Source organism: Halichoeres trimaculatus, unplaced genomic scaffold (assembly GCF_033239565.1).
Source record: "Halichoeres trimaculatus isolate MK-OKI-2021-1 unplaced genomic scaffold, fHalTri1.1 fHalTri1_scaffold_14, whole genome shotgun sequence".
Classification (NCBI taxonomy): domain Eukaryota; kingdom Metazoa; phylum Chordata; class Actinopteri; order Labriformes; family Labridae; genus Halichoeres; species Halichoeres trimaculatus.
The window spans coordinates 33,722,009-33,746,111 of NW_027437192.1; the positions used below are offsets into that span (position 1 = coordinate 33,722,009).

At 42.1% G+C, this 24,103-nt stretch overlaps 1 protein-coding gene across 9 annotated transcripts in view; it reads left to right on the forward strand.

Annotated features, from left to right (window-relative positions):
• epb41a (erythrocyte membrane protein band 4.1a) overlaps positions 1–24,103 on the forward strand; it is a 105,341-nt gene that overhangs the window by 65,071 nt on the left and 16,167 nt on the right. For 6 of the 9 annotated variants that reach the window (XM_074686238.1, XM_074686240.1, XM_074686241.1 and 3 more), the window contains 2 exons: positions 13,928–14,056; positions 20,040–20,156. In XM_074686238.1, coding sequence (XP_074542339.1) covers positions 13,928–14,056; positions 20,040–20,156 — 246 coding nt within the window. Of the gene's footprint in view, positions 1–11; positions 4,080–13,927; positions 14,057–20,039; positions 20,157–24,103 lie in introns of those variants that run through there. The other 3 variants (XM_074686242.1, XM_074686247.1, XM_074686245.1) reach the window with 3 other exon arrangements.

Sequence of the window (24,103 nt, forward strand, 5' to 3'; positions counted from 1 at the left end):
GCTGAGCACAGCGAGGGAGGCAGTCTCTGTTTGGACACAAGGTAAGAGCTTCTAGTCTGTCTCCAGCTCTCGGGGGACCACGGCTCTTCAGGCAAGACTGCCTCCTGGAGGAAGACGAGGAGGAGGAGTACGAGGAGGAGGACAGTGATGTTGAATGGGTTGATGAGGGTGAAGAGGAGGAGGAGGAGGAGGAAGCTCTGGCTCACGGTCACACTCTGAAGGTGGCTATTAACATGCCGGAGGAGGGGGTGAGCCTGGTTAACCCATGTGAGCTGAATCCAGCTCGGATCAAGGCCTCCAGGATGTCTTTCTTCCTGTCGGGGCTGCTGCTGATGGCACTCACCATGCTGTGGCTGGCCTTCATTTAGGGACCTGGGAAGATCCCGGAACATGTACCCTGGAAGGTGACCATGGTCATCCACGGACTTCCTTGTGCAGGACTCTTTGTGCTCCTTCCCATTGGAGGCATTATTCCCAGCCAGTGCACTGCAGTCCAGCCTAGAGGACCAGACTCAAAACCACATTTCAAGTGAGCCTTTGAACCTTTTCGATTAGCACTGGCCACCTGACCAGCTGCCCTTAGCTAAGCTCTGCCTCAGCTTGGTAACTGTTGCTACAGTATGTCTCTCAAGCTTTTCACAGTGCTGATCCACCGCATCCACACAGCTGCCATGTTTCTCTGACACCACACTCAGGGTGGGAAGCTAAAATGCTGTCATAATGTGTTTGTTATTGTGTCCCATGTTGACAAATGCTGCCAACATAAAGATCAAATCAGTGAAGTATGATGCTTTAGTCTTGATCAGCAACTGGAATGAGGATGGATTGTGGGAATATCCAGAGGGACATGTGGTAATATAGCACTGCCTGATAGAGGCAACCATATCACCATCTAAGACAACCCCCTTTTCATTTGACCAATGCCCTTTTTAAAAACCAAAACACCACAATGAAATAATTTTATTAGAATTGAGAAATAAAACACTGATCCTAAAATGTCCAGGAAAAGTAAAGTTGATGCAAATGAAGGCTGTTTCAGGAAAGATGGGAAGATAGATATTTATTTGTGCTTCAAGGAGAAAAACCAGTATGTCTTTTATGTTATGAGGCAGTGGCGGATGTCAAAGAGTACAATCTACCTCTGCATTTTGACACAAAACACGGAGCTAAGTTTGCAAAAGTGAGCCTTCAAGAAAGGCTTGGTCTGTATATAATGACAAACAGCAGCATTTTATGCAACATTAGAGTATTTCTACCAAATATACAAACATGACTGTACTCCTTAAACTACAGCCAAAGCTCTGTAGTAAAAACTTAAACACTGCAAATGAAATGTGCACCGCGTCCCACACATTACTCACCATCACTGTCCTGCTTGCTCATGTCTTTCTTGTCAATTTTGTGGTTTATATTGAGGAAAACTAAGGCATCAGTGTGGGAGGAATGGAAAGCCTTGACCACTGTCAGAAAAAAAAAACACTTGCTTAAGGAGCTCGTTTCTGGACTGGCCAGGTGGTGCCTTGAATGGGTGGGAGGGTTCTTCGTTTTGTGCCCACCACTCAATGATGGTTTTCCATCATGGGGATGTGGGTGTTTGGCTGTGATCCCACAGCGCATCACTGCTGTTGTTGGCTCTCTTTTTGATCTAGCAATGTGGTCCAAACAGCTGTTCAAAGTCACTTTCAGTCTCGCTCTTTGACATTTTGGATCTCAAGTTCCTCAACAGTGTTACATCTGGGCTTCAGCTTCACCTGTAGTAAGAGTAAGACTCATAAAAGGCTGAATTTATTCCAACTATTTCACAGGTAATATGTAGATTATTAGATTATCAGTTGTTGACTTTAATGTACCTCCAGCTACAGGCTGCTCCTGCCACTTGTCTGCTCACACCAGCTGAGGCACACCATTTTGTAGACCATTTTGTACACCACCACCCACGGAATCAAGAAAGAGCCCCCCATCTGTCCAGACCATGTCGAGTCAAAGTAAGCCACAGGCTCTACTCCTGATGATGCCATTATGTCAGTTTCTTAAAGTTTCCCTAAACCCAAAAACTGTGGTTTCCCATACACCACCTGGCAGGTGGTGGTGAGGATGCCTGCAAATCATGAGTTGGTGCCATCATAGCCGTTACTAAGAAGGTATCTGATCATCTTTGAGCCCCTGACTTTTGTTCTTGGTTGGTGGAAAACTATCCCTGGCAAAGGACTGATGATAGGCAGGACTGATGCCCCAGCTGTCCCTCTGAAAACCCACATATTAGCATGTAGCATGTAACACTCGAATTTAACCAACTTCTGGCTAACATTAGAGGTAATAAGCTAACGTTACTATTAACTACAAGTCTGTCCTTCATATCCTGTAACTATTGATCACAAACTTCTGCCATCATTCAAATGAAATGTTTCCTGAACCATGTCCCAATGTCCCTCTGAAACTTCCCACTCGGGTTTTCCTTCATTTGCTAAGTGATCAAGAAAGGATGGTGTTCAATTTACAAAATCGTGTTGATTGCCTAGACCAGTGGTTCCCAAACTTTTCAAAGCCTGCACCCCTTCAGACATTTGACCTTCAGCTATGTACCAATAACTCTCACACACTTCTAGCAGCTAGAAAAAGACATGTCTGTAAGCCTGCCGCCGCCCTCACCACCCACATTTAGCAAGTATAAACAATCTCTCAAAGTGAATTACTATAACTTTTGGAAAAACTGGTGGTAGCAATTGATGTCTCTCTCTTTTGGTGGTTAGCCAGGCAGCTGGCGTGAGTGACGGCAACTCTACACGGACACACCCACAGGTGTCAAACAATTATCGAGAGTCTAGCATGTGAATTTATTTTGACAATACCATTCACTGAACACTAGATAGCAGCCTATATATGTGATTTTTGGCAAAAAGAGCAGGCACCTCAGACTGACACCTTTCTACTCATACACCAGTTTCAAAATGTAATCAGGCTGTTTTCAAATAATGTTTTCACATACCCCCTAACCTTTACCCTCAGGGTAAAATTACCCCAGTTTGGAAATCACTGGCCTCGACTAGACTTAACTAGACTGAACTACATATCTAATATGAAAACCAGCTCTTCAGAGGACCACTTGGTGGACATAAAACAGAGGAGTGTCAGTTCACATGCTATCAACAGCCTCCATTAGCGTACAGTCACTCCTGACCCGATCTGACTGTAGCAGTTTAAGTCTGTCCAAAAGTTTTCTTTGTCAGAATGACAGAGGTGAAACCATTTCACACAGAAACCAGTTGAAAGTGTTTGGTTTCATGAGGCTGTCTGTGTTGGACATAAACAAAGCTGCTGACCAGTTTGATTGAGTTTCTGAATTCACCGTGAGGTATCTTCATGGCTAATTCTTTGCACATACATGTCCAGCACTTGTATTACCAGAATGATGTAAAAATGCATGTTTAATACAGATCTAACTCTGGACACATCTGTTGCAGAGCCTCAGTACAGGCTATCAGACGTCTCTCGTCCGTCAGTAGACCAAAGCTTGATGAGAATCTTCATGCTGTGTAAACTTGCGTGCAGTAACCCGATGTTAATGTTGGACCAAGCATCAGCAGACAATCAGGTCAAGTGTTCATTATCAGACAAGAAACCACTCAGGAAATTTACACAGCAGTTTTATAGGTTTTCAGCCAACATTCAGTGGAGCTGATGTTGACTCAAACTAGGCACCAGGCCGCCATCGGGTCAAATGTGGACACAGGCATTGTGGGACTCTGGCATTAACGTGGGATGGACGGATGTAAGCTGTGGGCTGTAGTCTTCTACATCAGCGACATTTACTCTGAAGTTCAATAAGAGTAAGCTGTTTCAGTCTGTAAAGGTTGAACGAGGACAAATGATGGTGTGCAGTGTATGTTTTTAGAGTTTCTGTAGGGTTAACAGAAAGATTTTAAACCCATAAATAAGAATCAATCAACTTACCCAGCTGTCGCCTGTTTCATCCGAACCGTGGGCACTTGGTTTAGTTCAGTGTTTCTCAATTCCGGTCCTGGGGCCCCCCTGCTCTGCATGTTTTAGATGTTACCCGACTCCAACACACCTGATTGAAATGATCAGCTCGTCATCAAGCTCTGCTCGAGCCCGATAACGAGCCATTCATTTGAATCAGGTGTGCTGGAGTAGGGTAACATCTAAAACATGCAGGGCAGGGGGGTCCCAGGACCGGAATTGAGAAACACTGGTTTAGTTAGAAAACCAGATCACATATCCTGTTAGGATCCAGAGAGGTGATGAAATCAAACGCTACAAGCTGTCCTCTTCATACAGAGGAAGCAGCCCAGCTCTGTGCTGTGCACCGTCATAGGCCTTACTCTGCATAAAGCTGATGCACTCGTTCCACATCACGGTGTACTTGTTTACTTGACTTCACTCATGGTTTGTTGCGTGGCTGTTGAAGGTCTGTGTAGCTCTCCTGTTAAATGCAGGCTGGGCTCTTTAAAACGCAGCCCAGAGGCTCCTGACTCATCATGGAGCTGCTGCAGCATCTGCAACAGCAAAGTACTGTTCACTTCTTTTTAATGACATTATCCCAAATCCTGGAGCTGAAGCTGAAGCTAAAGCGATCTGAACAGAAGCAACCCCGGGGATCTTTAGCATGCAAATTTGTGCTGCTGAACAAGCAGCACTGACCTTAGAGTGAACAAAGAGTCCAAAAGGGAAGAGCCCATCATACCAACCGCTTCACTAAAGACACGTGCAGAAAAAATAAAAAGTCCAAGGTCACTTTCTGTCAAGACAACCCTGGACCCCGGCCTTTTGGATGAACCCCACAAGTCACAGAACATGTGGCTAACACAGCTTAGCATCTGGTTGCCCTGACCAATGTGCTGTCTCATACCCCTTTTCAACCTAGCTGGTGCTAGAGCTAATGCTAGTTCCAGGCCAGTGTCTGACTTAGCATTGGTTCTTTGTGTCTGCACTACCAAACCTCTGGTTCCAAACCAATGGGACCAACAATCAGTGGTGAAAACAGCCATTCTTAAAAAGTAAAGCTGTTGTTTTGTTTACGTTTACTCATTCAAAACCTGAAATAGAGGCAAAACTGAAGCAGCATTGCCTTGCTTCTCTGCGAAGAGATGTTTTTCTTCTTTGTTGGATTTATTAGCAGGTACACTGTGTCGCATTGCTATGGCATCACGCTATTATGTAGCTGGCGGGGCCATTAGCACCCAGATTGTACGCTATTAACCACAAAGGGCACGGTTGGCTGTGAAAACATATACAGGATCAGGCTTTACTAATCCAACCCATACTAATCTGTAGTGATCCAAAGCAGCCCGTTTGGTAGAAACAGGGCTTTATAGATCAGGTCAATACCATGTTATTTTAATTATTTCCTTATTATTTTAGTAATCTGACTAAACACCTACGTGGTATTTATCTTATTTACATGACTGGATGTCATTTCTGCCTCATAGTGGTGCGTTCTCATTTCTCCTCTGCCCTGTGTATCATGCACGGCAGAGGTCCACCCTAATCTGTTTGGAGACACTCAGACAAATGGGCACGTCATAGTCAAGCACACTCAGTGCAGCAGACAGTCAGAAAAACTAATGCCATATACGCAGATAAAAATAAATCTCTACCTGTTTTTAAGTGCTATAGGCGCCATCTTTGTTTCTGCCCCACCCCAAGCATCTGCAGCCCCTTGCTGATGGAAAAACCAAACTGGTTCCTAAGAACATGATAAGAACAAACTAAGTACTAGCACCTGCAGAGGAGCACTGGTTGAAAAGGGGTATTGATGAGAAACAAGACGCTGACACCATCATTTGTGAGGCTTTCATTTTGAAAAGCTGATACAAGTACAGCTGACAAATAATTTAAGCAAGTATAACTTTAAAAATCAAAAACTAGACAGAATGGATCAAACAGAACTAGAGCTAAAGAGTTGAGTGCAGTTGGAAAGCAGAAAGAAGATACAGCTCCTGGTGAAGAAATACAAACTAAGCAAGCTGTGTGCACCTCCAGGTAATGGTATGAAGCAGAACCAGTAATGTTGGCTTGAAGAACAAGCCAATATTTGGAGCTTTGAAACTGGTGATTGGCTCTTTGACTATTTAAACATACACAAAGTGACAAGGTGACTGTCAAACAAGCACTGTCAGGTTTGAACTGATGCATCCTCGTGGTGGTCCCACTCTTGATGCTGGGTGCTCAGTATGTAGGCTCAACCTTAGCCCACTAGATGGTCTGAACTCCTCCAGTAGTAATGGCACTGCTCCTGGATTCACAGGTTTTTAGGCTTCTGTCATTTACACTCTGCAAAATCTGTTCCCAGGCTGTAGATGATGAAAGGGAACACTCATTTCCCACAGTATGACCAGGTGTTAATGAACTCTGGGAGAGTCTAATGTTTACCCCGTGACATTTGCTGGGACTGACCTGAAACACGTCTCTAATGTGTCTCTTTTATTTCTTCTGTTCATATACCCAGAAAAGACTGTGCATGATGATGATGATGACGATGATGATGATTTAGTGTCATAGACTCTTGTATAATTCTCAATCTGTAAATCTTGAACTTTTCACTGTGATAACTGCAGCGAATCTTAAAGCTGTTTCTCATGTGGACTGATGGACTTCCTCTATCCCCGTCACTGGATTCATTCTTGGTATGATGCATCTTTTAGGATAACTATTTAAAGCTACAGCAAGGTGATATAGTTCATATAAAATAATAAATGCATCAAATCTGATGTCTTCTCTTGAATGTGAATGTTCTTGTCGGGTTAAAACTGATCGCAGAGGTTCCTTCTTCCATGTTTGTAGCCAAGGATTTCTTTGAGTCTCTGTGGTGTCTGCACTTCTTTATATCCTGATTTAGAGTGAACCATCCTTTGATACTGTGTCATTTAGAGATTACTCTGCAGAGGAAGTGAATGTTGCCAATGTAATGCCACCGTCAGTTGGGGGACTGTACTGTAACATTGGATCCAAAGCCCATTGTTTCAGGCATCACAGCGCCACCTTGGCATCATCTTTGTTCTCTTTGTCCTTGCATTTTTCACACAAGATCAAACAAAAATATTTTTGGGGGGCAGAAAGACATATGTCACTGAGCAGAGACAGATTGAACTGAGGTGATCAGAAAAGATGGGCTTTGGTTATCATCTGGCTTCACGGCACAGCCTTTGCTGAGCTTCAGTTTATGATACAGATACCACGACCATTTCCTCCAGAACCTGCTGCTTCAGTCAAGACTTCATGGTTGCTTAATATTTTCATCAGGCAAAGTAGGGCCCAAAGAAACATATAACCAGCATTGTATCTCAGCGCTGGAAAGCTGGAACCTTTTCTTCATGAAAACCATAAATGGTCTATGAAAGACTTAATCATGGACACCAGGTTTATCCTCTCGGCTTCAGGCAATGTTTACACTGAGTGCTCAACAGGAGAACAGAACCATGTGGTCTTAGGACCACATGGATCTAGATTTGTATGAGGAGATAAGTCCTGATCCTTCAGCAGCATTGAACCACATATTATGGTAAGAAAACTGAACTCTCAGAAGTAACAGAGTGAAGTGTTATCTTTTAACAAATAAACCTGAGTTGGCAGCCCCTGAAAGTGTTCCATGTATGCAACCCCTCTTTTTTGGTGGAACCTTGGAAATATGAGACAGTATATCATTTCATTCTGTTTAGTAAGACAAAAGTAAACCATAATGCAACCGAGATCAGAACAAAACAATAAAACCATGCAACTCATTTTAATACTATCTGATTTAAAAGGCAAAGCACAATGGGATATGGCCTATAATGCTCTTTGACTTATGACCATACAGCTCAATGTGACATTAGGACATGACACAATACTGTACATTATATCCTTTTTATAAGAAGATTTATAACAATAATTTCTCATTGATGAAAACTATGGTGCTACATGTACTCAAAAACATCACAACGTAACTATACTTTATGAAACCCAACTAAAGCCCTGTTTTCACCAGTGGATCAGTTCATTTCGTCTCTGTACAGCTCGCATTTTGTGGTGTTTCCTGTGACTAAAACAAGGACAGGTCCCAAAGTACCGACCCATACTGCCCCACTTTTTAGTACCCTTTTTTGGGGTATTAGACATACTGATCAATCCCAAAAAGGTGAAGCTAGAAACACTGCTATCCACTGATTGGTGGAAAGAATGGTTACCTTTATTTATATCATTTATTGTTAATATCATGATAGTTCTTTGTAACAAAGAGCCACATGCCAGTCACAAAGAAGACGAATTGCTGGATGTCTTCCATCGTTGCTCTTTGTTTACTGTGTCACGTTTTTTCTTCTTTGTTGGATTTATTAGCGAGGTACACTGTGTCACACCGCTATGGCGTCACGCTTTTATAGCTGACGCAGCCATCAGCACCCAGCTTACACACTGCCTACCAAGAAGGGTACGGTTGGCTGTAGAAACACAAACAGGATCAGGCTTTATTAACCCAACCCTAACCAAATTGTACTGATCCATACTGGACTACTTGGTGGAAACAGGGCTTAACTTTCAAAAACTTTGTCCAATATAACATCATATGGCACAGTACAACATGATACAGTTCGAGTTTCCTGAAAAGGCGCGCACACTTAGTCCTCTCTTGAAGACAGTGGTTTCCTGCCCTTAGGACTGGATGGACTATGGGGTTATATTTGTGCCATCAGAAATTTGAATTTATTAAAATATTGAATTTGAAAAGCATGAAGTGTAACTGAAAATTAATGTTTTGAAAATGAATTTATTTTTTAAATTGAATTATTTCTTTAATTGAATTTGAAAAAACACAGCATTCAATTTCAATTTCAATTCACAAAAATCAGATTCAGTTTTAAAATTCAATTTCAATTTACAAAAGGCAGATTCAGTTTTAAAATTCAATTTCAATTTACAAAAGGCAGTTTCAGTTTTAAAATTCAATTTCAATTTCAATTTTCAATTCAAATTTCAAAGCTCTGGATCCATAGAGGTTGTAAGCCTTTGCTCTTGGAAGGATTTAGACAACCCCTCCTGGGTTTGGGTAATATTTTTCATCAGCTAGGTCAGCATCTTGAAGTGCAACACTGTTATGGCCTTCTGTGACTTGGGATACGACTGTTATTTGGCTGAAGAAAGCTTAGACAGCTTGTCATCAGGTTTGATTTATACTTTGTTGCCGCTGTAGATCTGCAAAGAGATGAAAGTCAAAAACATGGAGGCTTTTCCTTCTGATTTGTTACTGAAGCTGTTCATTGTTCCTTTATGAGGTGTGCAATGGAATCTGCAGAGCACTGACTTCCCCGCTGTATATTTACAGTGACTTCAGCTGTAACTGGCCTTGTTTGATGGGGTTAGTGGTCTCAGTCTCTGACAGTGTTAAGACACACTTCTGAAAGGATTTGTTCTTGTACTTGAAGTTTTGTTCGACCCATTTTTGCGGCAAGCCCTGAGGTTGTTTTTCTGAGATGAGATGTCTCCTTGAGCTGTATGTAGATCCAGGGCGAGCCTGGGAAGACAGCCAATGTTTCAGCTGGATGTAACTTTGAAGTAAGTCTCCTAAATCTCTCAGCTTGTTGTTGAAGCAGTGCGTACTTTGCTGCGTACTGAGCTGTGCCTGATCTGTTAAGAGGGTGGCTGAGATTTCCACACCATGCTCTTGGACATTGTAATGAGATAAAAACCATCTCGGACGAACATTCCTTGGACCCAAAATTAAGTCTGAACTCAGAGAAACTTTCCTTCTTAGGCAGATAGTTTTAAAATAGTCTCCTTCATCAAAATATGCAAACACAAAGCACACGCTACCATCCAGATAAAGAAGAAGACCGCTCTGACAACAGAGGAAGGTTGAAGATAAGCTTGGGGATATTGAATTGATAAAATTGACATGAATTACGTTTTTTTTTTTTTTTCAATTTCATCTCCTACATAGTGCCATATTAGTATTCACAACTCTCCTCTGCTCTCTGTGGCCATGTTCAAAGTAGCTAAGTATCTGGGAAAACCTCATATTTTTATGCATTGAGTCCTGTCGTCTGCACCAAACCACAGCTTTACGTCACCAAAAACGATGTTTTCTGGGAACATTTTCTGGCCAAAGTGATGGTTTTTAAAAACTCCAGTTTTATGGTTTCATGTAGACGCTGGGAAACAGAGTTTCGGGTTCTGAAACGCCGCATCTCAATGACAGTGGTTCATACTGATTGGCTGCCACGGGTTTCACGTCCAAAATCACTGACAAATATGGGTTTGAAATGCTTTGAGCTGCACATATCAGTCGATTTGCCCACTGCATGTGGATGAAAGTATTTTTGGAAATACCCTGCTACATGTGTACAAGGCCTCAGTCACACACAAACACAATACAGAAACGTGCATCGTGCAAAAGGCAAGAAATAACAGAAGAAAAGCACTTGACCCCACCAAGTGTTTCAAACTTAGGCACTTTTTCACCAAGACGAGCTGTGGGATGGAGAAGATGAAACCGGTAAGGTAAGATGGCAAAGAAACTTAAATGCTGCCTGCAAACCACCGTCCAAGTTTATGACCTGTGTATCGTTGAAACATAAGGCTAAATTATTTAATTGATAGTATAATGTGATGCCACGTACCTCAACAGGTAAACGTCTCTGTCTGCAGCCCCTCAGCAGCAGCAGCAGTTACACAGGAGGAGAACTAAGACCAGTTTGCAGAACTTTACACAATTTTCAGGATGTTTTCACAACAGTTAGGTTGTTTACATTGTAAAATCTTAATATCTTTGATTATTTGATCCGCTAAAGCTAGTCTAAGACTAAAAGACTTAAGACTTGACTAATGGGTTCTCCACACCGCTGCGCAGCAACGCGCCGCTTCCAGTCATTTAAATGAGGGACGGGCAGCAGAGGGCAAGCGGTTTTGGCTGCGGTGGTAGGACCCAGAAGCGGTTGCCGCCCACGTCCACACGCTCAGATTTTCCCTTGCCGCCTGTAGTCCAGCGTGTTGAACTTTCTGGCGGCAGCCGCCTGGGAATCACATCTAAAGAAGAAGAAAACCCGGAAATAGCAGGCTTCGAGGGCAAAACGAGCAATGCAGGAGCTAATACTGCTGGTATCTGAATATCCAGAGCTCTACAATACTGCTCTCCCGTCCTACAAAGACAACCAGAAGAAAAACTGGGCATGGGGCAACATTTCAACTAAATTGAAACATTCAAAACATTCAAAAACATTAATTATGATTTGATTTATCACAGTAAAGGGGTTTGAACTGTATTTTCCCCTCCGTTTTATAGTCAGTAGTGGTGTAGTATTGTGGAACCAACTATTTAAACATATTTCTCAAGGGAATTCTTTTGATGACTCAGCCTTATTTTACCCTCCGTTTTTTAGTCTGTGGCAATGTTAAATTCTTGAATCAGCCATTAAAATTTATTCCTAGGGGGGATTCTCTTGATGACAGAATCGTGTCTTTCATAGTCTTTATGCACGGTATACAGTAAACAGAAACTATAAGGTACTACTCGGGGGTACGTGTTGTAGAGGAGGGAGTGTTGTGAACTGTTTTATACAGTCTATGGTTGTGAAGGACTTTTGGGCTGGCTCTGCTGTGACGTCCGCCAAATCACCTCTACGTCACTGCACTAAAACTATACTAAAACTGAAAGACTAGACTAAGACTAAAACTCTTGTGGTATTTAGTTGACTCATTCTATTATCACTGCTGGCCAGCATGCTTGAGGCCTGTTGAGGGCAGAACTATGGCCAGACCTTAGTGTTTGAGGCCCATCCCCCAAAGTGTTGTGAACCAGTTTGGAGATTGGAGATTGCTCATAACTTCCTCACTTTTATGCTATCAGTATAAAGTTAGTGCTGCAACAAATGCATACTTCAAAATCAAAGCAATCACAGAAAGAAATATTGATAAAACATGCCGCAGTAGGACAGAACTCTGGGATTAACAAAACGCATGCTGCAGATACATAAAGCAGCAAAGACAAAACACAATGCCAGAAAACAGCAGCTACAAGTAAATTGCTGCAAATCCAGGTCAGGGCTTTCAGGGAAGACAGAGAGGAGGAGCAGACTCTACTCGGGACTAGAACTTGGGGGGGGGGGTGACCTGGACTCACTGCTAATGATGAGGACATGGTGGAGAGGGAAGAGGAGTGAGGGGGATGTCAGGCGTAACTCTGCCTCATTTCTTTGAGCTGTGGAGGCCTTGAGCTAACGTTAACTGAGGATCCTCAGTTCAGGACTGTAGCCATGGTTCATTGATAATAAAGCCCCAGTGACCTTAATCACCAGTGTCAGAGTCCAGTACGGACTAAGTGTTACCCTTTTGGATACAGTGTTTTCAACATTACCTCCTGATCAAATTTTGCTAATGTTCCAACCAATACCTCCTGAAGCTTCTGAGCTGTAAGCTAACTGAGATTCTCCACCAGACACTGGTTTCCACTGAGAGTTATGGGTGCTGTTTTTTTTTGTACAGTAGACCCCTGAGATGGGCCTCAGAGACATGGAGCTTCAGCATGGTCCGATAATGAATACATTTAGTTTCTGGCCTTCCTCTCTTCCCCTCAGACACACCTGCTGCTCCTCTGTGGAGGCCTGACTGTTTGCAGTTGCTTTCTGACATTGTGTGTTCTAAACTCAGCACTGTTTGTGTTTTTCTAGCATTTGAGTGTTTGAAGTCGCAGCATATTTGCACTCTGCAAAGAGATAGTTCAGGCTTCTTTATCCTCCATCATGTATGCCTGCACGTCTGAGGTTTCTCTGTACCATGAAGGCATCACAGCATTGTCAGATGTAACAAACCTCTCCTGAAGGTGACCACAGCGTTTGACAGTGATATCAGTAGGAGGAGAGAAATCAAACTGTGGGGCTCCATGACTCCAAGCACAGTGGGGCTAAGCAGCCATGCTCGCTCCAGTCCTGACGATACGTCTGCCTTGTCTTATTGTGCAGAAACCTGATGTTTCCACATCACAGTCAGGCATTCAAATGACAGTCTCTATAGACAAAAAAAAGGAAGTCAGTGGTGAGACTGAACTTCGCAGAATGGAATACAAGTTTCTTCATGCTGTGACATTGCTTCATAAACTGTAGCTGGTCTTTTAGCCTTAACTGGCTGGGAGCAGACGGAAAGTTCAAACACTTACATGTTTTGAATACTTTCATATTGAAATCCAGTGACTTTATTATGAAAAAAAAAAAAAAACGTCTGTCATTTTCCTTATGTAATTTGACTCGCTACTCCTCCAACATATTTACACCAATTTTCACCATTCAAATTTTAAAATGTTCAGCAGATTTAGGAGTAGTGGGCAAGTATTTTTTACAGTTCTAACCCCTGTACTTTTTGAAACATTTAGCATTTCCCTTTTTTTTCACCCATTAAAATGAATGCATGGGATCTATCACCATGGAAATCACACAGTTGATTATGTCATATGGAGTTAGGGTTAGAGTTAACACAGAGGTTTTAAATAGGGCAGGTGGGCATCACTTGAGTTTAGCTCTGCTTTGCTGATTATGTCATAAGGCATGGTGCAGTTAGAGTTAGAGCTCTGCATTTCAACATCCAGCATCTGCTGCAAGGAAATATGTGCCCCCTCCCCTCGTTTATCTTTTTCTCTACCTCTGGTGGGCGCTGGAAAAAAAGCACAAGATTTTGTGTAGAGAAAATATCGGAGGGTCAGGTTACATAGACGTTGGTGCAGTTAAACCCAGGAGTCAGTATTTTCTTCCCTTTGAAATCATGTTTACAGGTGAGCCCTGTGCAGGATGATAGCATGCTAATCAATATCCACCATCTATCATGAGCTCTAGGTGTGGCCCCTGTGTTTACTGAGGGGCCCAGCTGGTGTGACAGGTATACTGACTGATGTTTGTGTTGATAAAAGCCTCAGAGAGTGTGTTGCTGACTGTTTGTCTGATCCCTGCAGTCTCCTGTGCTAAAGACCCAGACAATCACCATCTCTGACGTCACCAACTCCCTGAGAGAGAGTGTCATCTACAAGGACGTCCCCTTAGTGCACACTGAGACCAAGACCATCACATACGAGTCAGCACAGGTGAGGGGAATTCTGTTAACTGCATGTGGTAGGACGGGTTCAGCAGAGAATCCCGACTTGCATGGACTTTGTTTTTTTACAGACTTGACATTTGATGCTAATTTCAGAGGACTGTACATCCTGTTGCATGTGAGCTGAAATCCAACTCCACGGCTGTGTGAGTGACATGAGGACACTCATCACTGCAGGGACTTTTATTAAAGCTAAGACAGCTCTGTATTTATCACTCAGATCACCAATAAACCCTGAAATGTTCAGAGAAAATTTCAAGTTCGACAAACGTTTTCATTTTAATACTGCAGGTTTCAAAGCCATACAGGTTACTGGCTGTAACCAATTCTGGGAATCAACTGAAAAATTAAAAATCTAGAGGATTTGTTGTTGGAATTACTTAATGATACAGCTGAAAAAAGTGAGAACATTTGGCATTAGCTCTGTCAGAATTTTACCTCACAATAAGTCTGGTGAAAATAAGTTGGTACAACTGTGTTGTCATGATTTTTACTGAAAACTGAGGGAACAAGTCAAACAGAGCACGGCCCAACATCTGACAACAAAATGATGATCTATTTAGATCCCTGCTGGAGCGGGGACAGAGAGGCCGTGTGTGTGAGTCCACATTGGAGGGAGATATGAATCATTTTATTGTTGAGAAGCTCGATAAAAAGCTTCAGTTACAGACTAAATTTACAGCTCCCAGAGCAAACCTGATAAACAGCATCTGGTTAGCATCAGCATCTCAGACAACAAGACAGAGGATCAGCATTGGTCAGGACAAAAATATAACCTCCTTTTTACCATCTTTACCAAGAGTGAGTCTCTGTTAGTTTGGAGCTACAGGATTTACACTGAATCATTCAGCACATTGTTTGACAACCTTTGTTATCTGGGCTATTACAGATAAGCTAATGAAGCTAAGCTCTAGAAGCTAAGCTCCAGCAGCTAGCGTTAGGTCTTTGGTAACAGCTATCAATGATCTACGATCATCACATAATAAAAACTAGAACAAAACAGGCCAATGAACTCCAAACAAACAAAGAGACCTGATGAAAAACACAGCTCGGAGCTAACGTTACGCCAACTTTAGCTAACATTAGAGAAAATCCCAAAGCGTCAGACTGCAGTGGTGGTTCTAGTGTTAAAGGTAACTTAATATTTCTTTACAGCAAAGTCCCAATCTGCTGCCTCAGGTACGATGTCAGCTGACCTTAGAGCAGATGGAGACATCCTTCTTCATTTGATTCACACAGAGCTGATGTTGGTCTACTGCTCAACTTTATCCAAAGAAGACACTTTCCTCTGTTCAGATGAGTCTGAGGAAAGGGTTAAAAACACACCACCCTGTCACCCACCCTCTCAGGATACTTTGTGTCAGAGTTACATGTGTCTCGTGAACACTGTTTGATCGTTTTTAAACTCAAATTCTCAGAAAAACTTCATCAGACCAAACAAAAACTGACTTCCTGCATTTCAGTGGACATCTAGGCAGAGAGCGTCAGAGTGTATGGGAAAGCTGCACGCAATGTGATTGGCTCATCTCATTTGAGGGCGGGACTTAGCCAAAGGTCAGTTAAGGATGGAATGGTAAGACTGCTTGGGGTCCTCCCCTGCATTATTTTAAGCACCTTACATGTTTTGTAAGTGTCACCATAAAGTTTTAAAGCGCAGGTATTCGCAACAACCAGATAGCTAACCACTGTGAAACCTTAATGTCTACCCATTATGTCTTTTGCTGTCCTTGATCATTCTTCATTGTCCTCCTATGGCAGTCACTGTTGACCACACACTCTGTTATAGTCCACTTTGCAAGTCCTGGGTTGGATATACCTTTTTAGATCTCTATTGGACTGAGATCTGGTGACTGTGGAGGTCATTGAAGTACAGGGAACTCACTGTGCTCATAAAGGGATGGACATGGTCAGCAACAATACTCAAATAGGCTGTGGACTTTAAACCATGCTCAGTTTGTACTAAGGGGCCCAAAGTGAGCCAAGAAAATATCCCCCACACCATTACACCAGCAGCAGCAGCAGCAGCAGCAGTGTTGATCTAGAACACAATATATCCATGCTTTCATGTTGTTGTTGCCAAATCCTGAGCCGACCGTCTGAATGTGGAGCAGAAATCCAGACTCAACAGACCAGTGGTTCTTTGAGTTCCTGTTGTCTTTCTGTCATCTTAAGCCAGTCTGGCCATTTTCCTCTGACCTCTGACCTCAACATTTAGTCCCTGAGAACTGCCGCTCACTGGATATTTTCTCTTTTTGGGACCATTCTCTGTAAACCCTAGAGATGGTTGTGGGTGAAAATCCCAGTAGATCAGCAGTTTGTCAAATACTCAGACCAACAACTATCCCCCACTCAGTCTCTTAAATCTCCTTTCTTTTCCAACTGATGCTCAGTTTAAACTCTAGCCACTTGTTTTCTCAATGTTTACTGACTGTCTGTCTGACTGAATGCACAGAGCTGCTGCCTGGTGATTGGCTAATGGGATATTTGATTGTATCCCCCCATTTTATGGTGGGTGAACCACTGCTGCCCACTCTGTGAACCAGTCATTTACACAGTGTCAGGGTCAGAAAGAAAGTGAAGTCTTTTTGAACACATGAACTGTTGTTCAGTAAATCTACCACCTGATGGCGCCTCACTGAGATCTACTTTGCAGAGGCCTTTCTGTCTCCTTCCTCCTGTGCTTGTTGGGGTGGGTCGTTTCTTCATCTTAAGGTTTGAGATGTCAGCTCTTAGTGTCCAGTTCTGAATGTGCAGTCGAGTGTTGTTGTGCAGGGGGCCTGGAGGGCCTGGAGGGTCTGTTGTACAGCTCACTAGCAGAGGGAGTGCGAGCTCCAGAGAGAGCTGGGAGGATGCTGACTGAGTGTTATGCTGGGTGACAGGACAGGAGAGCTGCCTTTGAATGAAACCTGACTGATGTGTTTTGGAAGTAACAGCTTGAAGTGAGGAAACGGTGTGCTGAGTTTGTGTTGCCCAGTTATTCTGTGATGAACTGAATAATAGAAACAGGAAAGCAGCCCCAAGGCTGGCTCACTGAGGTCTAATGCAGGGTTGGGGACTGGTGGACAGGGTGAAGGAGACCTAACACATGGACAGATCTGGCCCTGAGTTAGCCCAGAGACAGACTGAGCGTCCTAAGAGTAAGCTTTGGTACCAACAACCCATTCCACAACCACTCCCTAATTCCCAATGTTCAGAAATGGATAAAAATGAAATGGTACCCAACCCTTCCTCAGAGTGGAGTGGTTTGAAGGTGGAGAGCAGACTCAACCACCAGTCTGAGGTGGTGTTAAAGGCTCATTGATGAACACTTTAGAAATCACTGTAAAAAACACTCAAAAAACACACTCAAACACTCATGGAAGTAAGGGCTCCAAAAAGGGCAGAAGCCCTATCCTAAACCATTTCCTGTTTTAAAAAAGGGTTTTCAGGGGTTCTTTGCAAGACTAGAGGTTCCTGCAGGAACCATTTTAATACAGGGAATCCTTTTTGGAAGAAGGGAGTCTTCATATACTGTTGGAAACGTAGGTATATGGAGATCCTAACCCTCAAATATTCAAATCTTTAGCCACCTTTCAAATAGTATTTTTAATATAGATGTATCTGGAATAACCTTCATCAATTCAATGTGTTTGTTCTGCCCCAGTCTAAAATGTCTTTATCTTAACCCAAGGTTCACACTAGGGATGTCCAGATCAGATCACGTGATCAGATCACGGGGCCGATCACATGGTTACAGACTTAGTCAGAATCAGACATCACATACTGATCAAGATCAGTTGTGTGTGTGTGTGTGTGTGTGTGTGTGTGTGTGTGTGTGTCTATATATATATATATATATATATATATATATATATATATATATATATATATATATATATATATATATATATATATATATATATACATATATATTTTACATATATATATAAATAAATACATATATATAAATACATATATATAAATACATATATATATATATATATATATATATATATATATATATATATATATAATATATATATATATATATGTGTGTGTGTGTGTGTGTGTGTGTGTGTGTGTGTGTGTGTGTGTGTGTGTGTGTGTGTGTGTGTGTGCACTGAATGTGTGGTACATTCAGGGACAGTCTAAAATTTGAAAATCTGAAGAGAACGGCACTGTTTCCGAGTAGGAAAAACAGTTTGTAAATGCCAGACATTTGAAAATAAGTGCGTATTTGAACGCCCCGCGGGTTTGGATCCAGATTACTTTGCGTTAATTTTCATAACGTGTTAAATTGCGGTGTAATTGATTAATCTAATTGACACGTTAAAATGACAGCCTTAGTTCTAAACAGAACCCCATGGAAGGGTTCCAGGTGGAACCTTTTAGGATTCTAACAGGAACCACCTTTACTTCTAAGAGTGTAAGAAACTCTGAGCAGAAAGACCAGCTCACAGAGCTCTTATAAACTGGACAGTATGAAGCACAGTCTCTCAGGTTGACTGGGGTCCTTGTTTCAGCAGGTCAGGGCCCAGTTGTCTGACATGATGCGGAGCAGACAGGTGAACAGACACAGAGTGACTCCTTTAAGACTCCTTAAGAATGAATCCAGGATTTTTAATTCATTTTCAGAAACAAAGACAGCAGCAGAAAAAAAACTTAGCAACAAAGAACAAATACACTTTCTGGCAATCACAAGACATGACAAATACAAAAAATAACCAGCAAAAAACTCATCACTGACATTATAACAAGACAGCACCAAGATCAGTACTCAGCCATGGATCATCACATGACGCATCGCTAACAGAAGTGGTGTGACAGCCACTCTGAGAAATCTGCAGTGTGTAATAAACCACTTTGTCATGATTTCTCTGAGAGGACAAAAATGGTAAAAGGTTTTATTAGATAATCACAAAATGAGTAAATAAATAAAAACAGGTTTGTTCACGCCATTTATTCTCTGTTAGATGATTATTTTTAGGGACTGGGATTCCCTCCAAAAGTTCATTCTCCACTCCCCAGCCATTTTGTGTTTTCAAACAGTAAGTGAAGTTAAACAGGCTGCCAGATTTCCAAGACAAGTGCGTTGTTAAATTAGCAGAGACGCTTTCCACTGGTATAACTTTGTGTAGCTCTGTGTAGCTCTGAGTTCCTGTTGGGGGTTTCCCTGTGATCCACTGAAAACAAATCGAGCGTCTCTCTATCAGCAACAGTTTCATAGGAAGTGTGAAATGTGAGGGGTTAAATCCCAGCAGGAACACCGGTTCAGCGTTAACCTTTGTATGCAAAACTGTGCTGAGCCCTTTTTTATATTGTCCAAAAAATATCACAGGACATTACCACATTGGGTGAAAATGAGTCCCTCCTTCCTCCTGATGAGATGCTAGAGCTGCTTTCATAAAGAAACTGAGGTGTAGGATGAAGTATCTGATGCTGACTATCCTCAAACTGATCACATGTACAGTGGAATACCTTTGACCACTCTCCTTGACTGGGTTACCTTCTCCCATGCTCAGCTGATTTTAGTCATGCAGTGAGGTCAGAGGAACTGTAGCTTCTGACAGACTAGAGAAATGAGCTTTTCTTTGATATTTGGAATCATCTGGAAATCGTCAAAGGATCTCTTGATATGTCTATCACCAGGAAACCTGCAGGAAACTAACACAATGTTTCTGATCTGTAAATATGCTTGGAGGACAATCCAGATATGAGCTGGAGCAGCTGAAGGATGGAAGTTTCTCTGCAGTAAACAAGTCTCCTGTTGTTTTTTCCTGCCCTGGTAAAAAGATATGATTAGTTAGGAAATGGGTGCAGACTTTGATTTCAAATGTCTAACTGATTTAGGAACATAACACCATGTCTTAAGTGTATTCACTACGATGAAGTTATTACTATTTCTTTCAAAGCTTGGCAGAAGCTTTTAGACCAGGTCTGTGAGATTACGATCCAAACAGATCACTCTGAGGTTCTTGACTAACACTCAAAAGGTTTCTCTCCCACAGCCGGTGGACACCGTGGCAGAGAGGGACTCAGGAGTGCTGCTGAGTGCCCAGACCATCACCTCGGAGACCATCAGCACCACCACCACCACCCAGATCACCAAGGTATGTTCCCCACACCCACAGCACATCCTCCAGTCCACACAGATCAATAGAATGAATCAGTGTGATGCTGAGATGGACCCCTGCTCCCACTCAGCGGGGCCCATCACACTGCTAAACCCCACAGACCGGCTCTGTAAGGAGCTGCAGGGGGACTGAAAACAGCCAGACCCTGCTTCTGACTGCTGTGATATTTGCTCTTTATGTAAGTGTAGTGTTAACAACTTTAGATTTTTACAGTCAAGAACACCTGCCTTCTCTACCCGTCATCAACACAGATCTCTGCTTTTCTTCCATTAATATCTGAGGGAAAAAAAATAATCTTTTTTTGTCTTTTTGTTATCTTTTTTGTCCCCATTGATCACTTTTTGAAGTCACTGTCATCTCATGTGTCTGCCAAAATGAGAACTTTATTGTTTGGTATTGAAAATCAAATTTGGCATTGAAAAACACATCCTGAAACTGAAAAAAGAAACATTAGAATTGAAAAACATGTATTAAGAAAAATTATAGTGGCATCAAAACAGGAAATGGTATTGATAACATATTGCTAAAGTCAAAAACACAGACATGAAATGTTTGACATTTCATTTTTATTAAATTTGCATTTTGACTTTTTGAGAATTCAAATAATATTAAATTTATTTGATGTCACTGTTTGATCAATGACAGTTAATAATTCCAATGATGTTTTTCTGTTTTGATCACTTTTTTTATTTCACTTACTGTCTTTTTCGGTATCGACTTCCTATCACTCTTCTAGTGTGGTGGGGAGGGGTTGAAAGGAAGGGATGGGAGGGCGTGATTTGCATAGTACTGGTAAGTTCTGCAGCCCTCAGCCGGATGCCACTGAGACCCCTGAGAGTCAGACATCCACAGTTCACCCAGAGCTCCAAAACCACCAGTCAGTCTGTTGTTTTGCTGTTATCCATCCAAAAGTGGAATGGATTAAAGTACTTTTTAATATGATATAACAGTGGGTTTACAGAGGTCCGCTGAAACAAGCTAGGGTTATTACATCATTTTAAAACATACTTTTATCAATTCCACTTCTTGAAAACCAACAGCAGAAGAAACAGACTGACTGGTGGTTTTGGAGATCCAAGTGAACTTGTGGATGTCTAATGTTCAAGGGTTTTGTATGTTCTGTGGGGTCCAGCCACCGTATATATTGGGTCCAGTCAAGTGCTGCGCTACTTACCAATAATATGCAAATCTCACCCTCCTGGCCCTGGCCCCAGACTCGACGCTTCATGCCAACAGAGTGACAGAAAGTTGAAATGGAAAAAAGACATTAAGTGAAAAAAAAAGTGGGACCAAAAACAAAACAAAAAAAAACATTGTTGAGACCATAAACTGTCATTGATCAAACAGTGACATCAATGAAATAAAATGTGATTTTAATGTAAAAACATCAGAATGCAAAAAAATACAAATGAAATTGTATAAAACATTTGATGTTTGTGTTTTTCACTTAAGCAAAAAGGTATCAATGTCATTATTTGTTTTGATGCCATTATAATCAAAAATGATTATAATAATAATGCCAGTGTTTCCTTTTTCAGTTTCAGGTCGTGTTTTTCAATGCCAAAATTTTATGTTCAGCACTAAACTCTTAAGTGATATTCTGGGATGGACAAGTTGGGTCCTATCACAAGGTTTAGGGCAGAAATTACCCCTACAGCAGTGTTTTTGTGCAGCAGAAGCCCAGAGTGCTCACACCAAACACCCCCTCCCTGCTCCTCTGCCGGTTTCCTCTGCACTCAGACGGGGCCATATTTTACTTGACCAAAAACACAAATAAACGGACTCCCACCGAAAAAATCTGATATGGGTCTGCATTCACGCTTTATTTAGAGAATTTTCCGCACGTTACTTTCACACAAAAACACCGCTTAATAAGGCTCTAGTTCTCATCGTGTTGTAAAACGGTGCTGCCTCCGCTGCAGAGCCACAGCTAGTGTATCAGTCAGCGCCCGACGTGCCAGATATAAACAAATGCAGGTAGTCTGCCAGGATGAATTATGCAATAACAAATTAAAGATGAACGATTATGAGAGCCAGTAACGAAAATTTTCTAAATAAAGCAGACTGATATCAGATTTTTTTGGTGGGAGTCCATTTATTAGTGTTTTTGGTCAAGTAAAATATGGCCCCGTCTGAGTGCAGAGGAATCTGGAGGAGGAGCAGGGAGGGAGTGTTTGGTGCGAGCGCCCTGGGCTTCTGCTGCACAAAAACACTGCTGGGGATCTTTTGGGCTAGGACTGCAGAATGTCTTTAGATTGAACTGCTTTCCCATCAGCTGTGACCTCCGCCTCTCCCTGCTCTCTATTTGACTCCAAATGGACCTTAATTGACTTAACGGACATCCTGCTGAATTGAAGCCATCAGGGGAATGTTTACTGAGGGAATAATAGAGCTTTTGGCACGTGCCCTGCTTTGGGAGCCATGAGGCTACACCCTCTGAATAAAGATAATACACCCTGTCTTTTTAAACGGTAATCCAGCAGCTCTGCACACACATTAAGCATCACTTGCACCTCACTGTGATCCCTTAAAGAAAAAATGTAAAGCTCATTGTCTGTGTAATCCGTGCTCTGGGATCAGACTTCTTAAAACAGATGGAGGGCATTAGCAGCTCTGCTCCAACATTTACAGGGACCAGATCAACCCAGAACCCGTCAGAGCTGTCATCAGCTCCTCAGAGCAAACAGTAACGATATCACAGCACCAACAGGCCCAGACCCACCACAGGAGTTCACAGACCTGACTCACTAACTTTGCTCTTCCAGTTTGAGTTTCCCTCCTCCATAGCTGCTCAGCCAGCTGGAACATGATCATGCAGACAGGTGAGCTCACCTGTCAGCTGGTCTGGTGGCACAGAGGCAGTTACAAAGAGAGTGTGGACTCCTGAAACCTTTTCCCCAGATCCAGCATCACTGATCCAGAGCCTGCTGAAGAATCTGTGTGACAGTCCAGATAAATGCTCCTCAGTCACCACCAGGCTGTCTTAATCTGACTGGATGTGTTGCTTTCAGCTCTGCTGTTTGTCAGCCACACTTTAGCAACAAGCCTCTCAGTCATGAAGCAGGGCATGATGCTGAATATCTGTGAATTACTGATATCAAACACAAGTATTCACCGCTTCATGGATGGGCTGTTGATGACAAAGTTTTTTCTGCATCTGATTTAGAGTTCAGTAGCAGCCGACACCATGAGACGCTTTCTTTAAACACCTCTAATTAAGATAAAAAAATTTATTTCAAACACGTATAAAAAAAGAAAAGGAATAAAAAACAAACAGAAATAGTCATCATAGACAGCACATGCATCCAAAACACCCTTTCCTACGTGTGCTGAAAGTCTACATGCTCCAAAAAGAGGGAGACAAAGTACAGACTTATTTAATACATTTGATAGGAGTCGTATGATCGTTTCAGTATTTACCCACTTCCACCCTGGTCACACATGGTGACTGTCAGGGCTGGAAACTGCTGCTGATTCTGTAGAGAAAAATAAATGATTTTGAGGTAAGAAAGTAAATGTTCGGAAAAACACTATATTTTGTTTAGTACTTGTCCTATTCCAGATAAAACCATTTGACTTAGATCAGAATCAACTGTAGTTTCTCAGGAAGAATGTGATGTATTTTCCCATGCTAATTTCAATTCACAATGCTAACAGAGCTAGCTAAACACTGGCTGACAGGGGTGGGGTGGGTTGTAACACATCTTTAAAAAGTATTACATTCCTTTATGTGCAACTAAGAACATTTTCTTGATTTGAATGATGTTACCTAACACCTAGGCAGTGAAAAAGAAAGACTGACAGAGGTGTGCCAGCTGGTTTTTAAAAAAGCATCTGATGAAGTCACCTTCAGGAGCATAGTCTGGTATTGCTTTTTCCCCTCCTACTTACCTCCTGTTCTCCCATTCTTTTCCTCCCCTTGT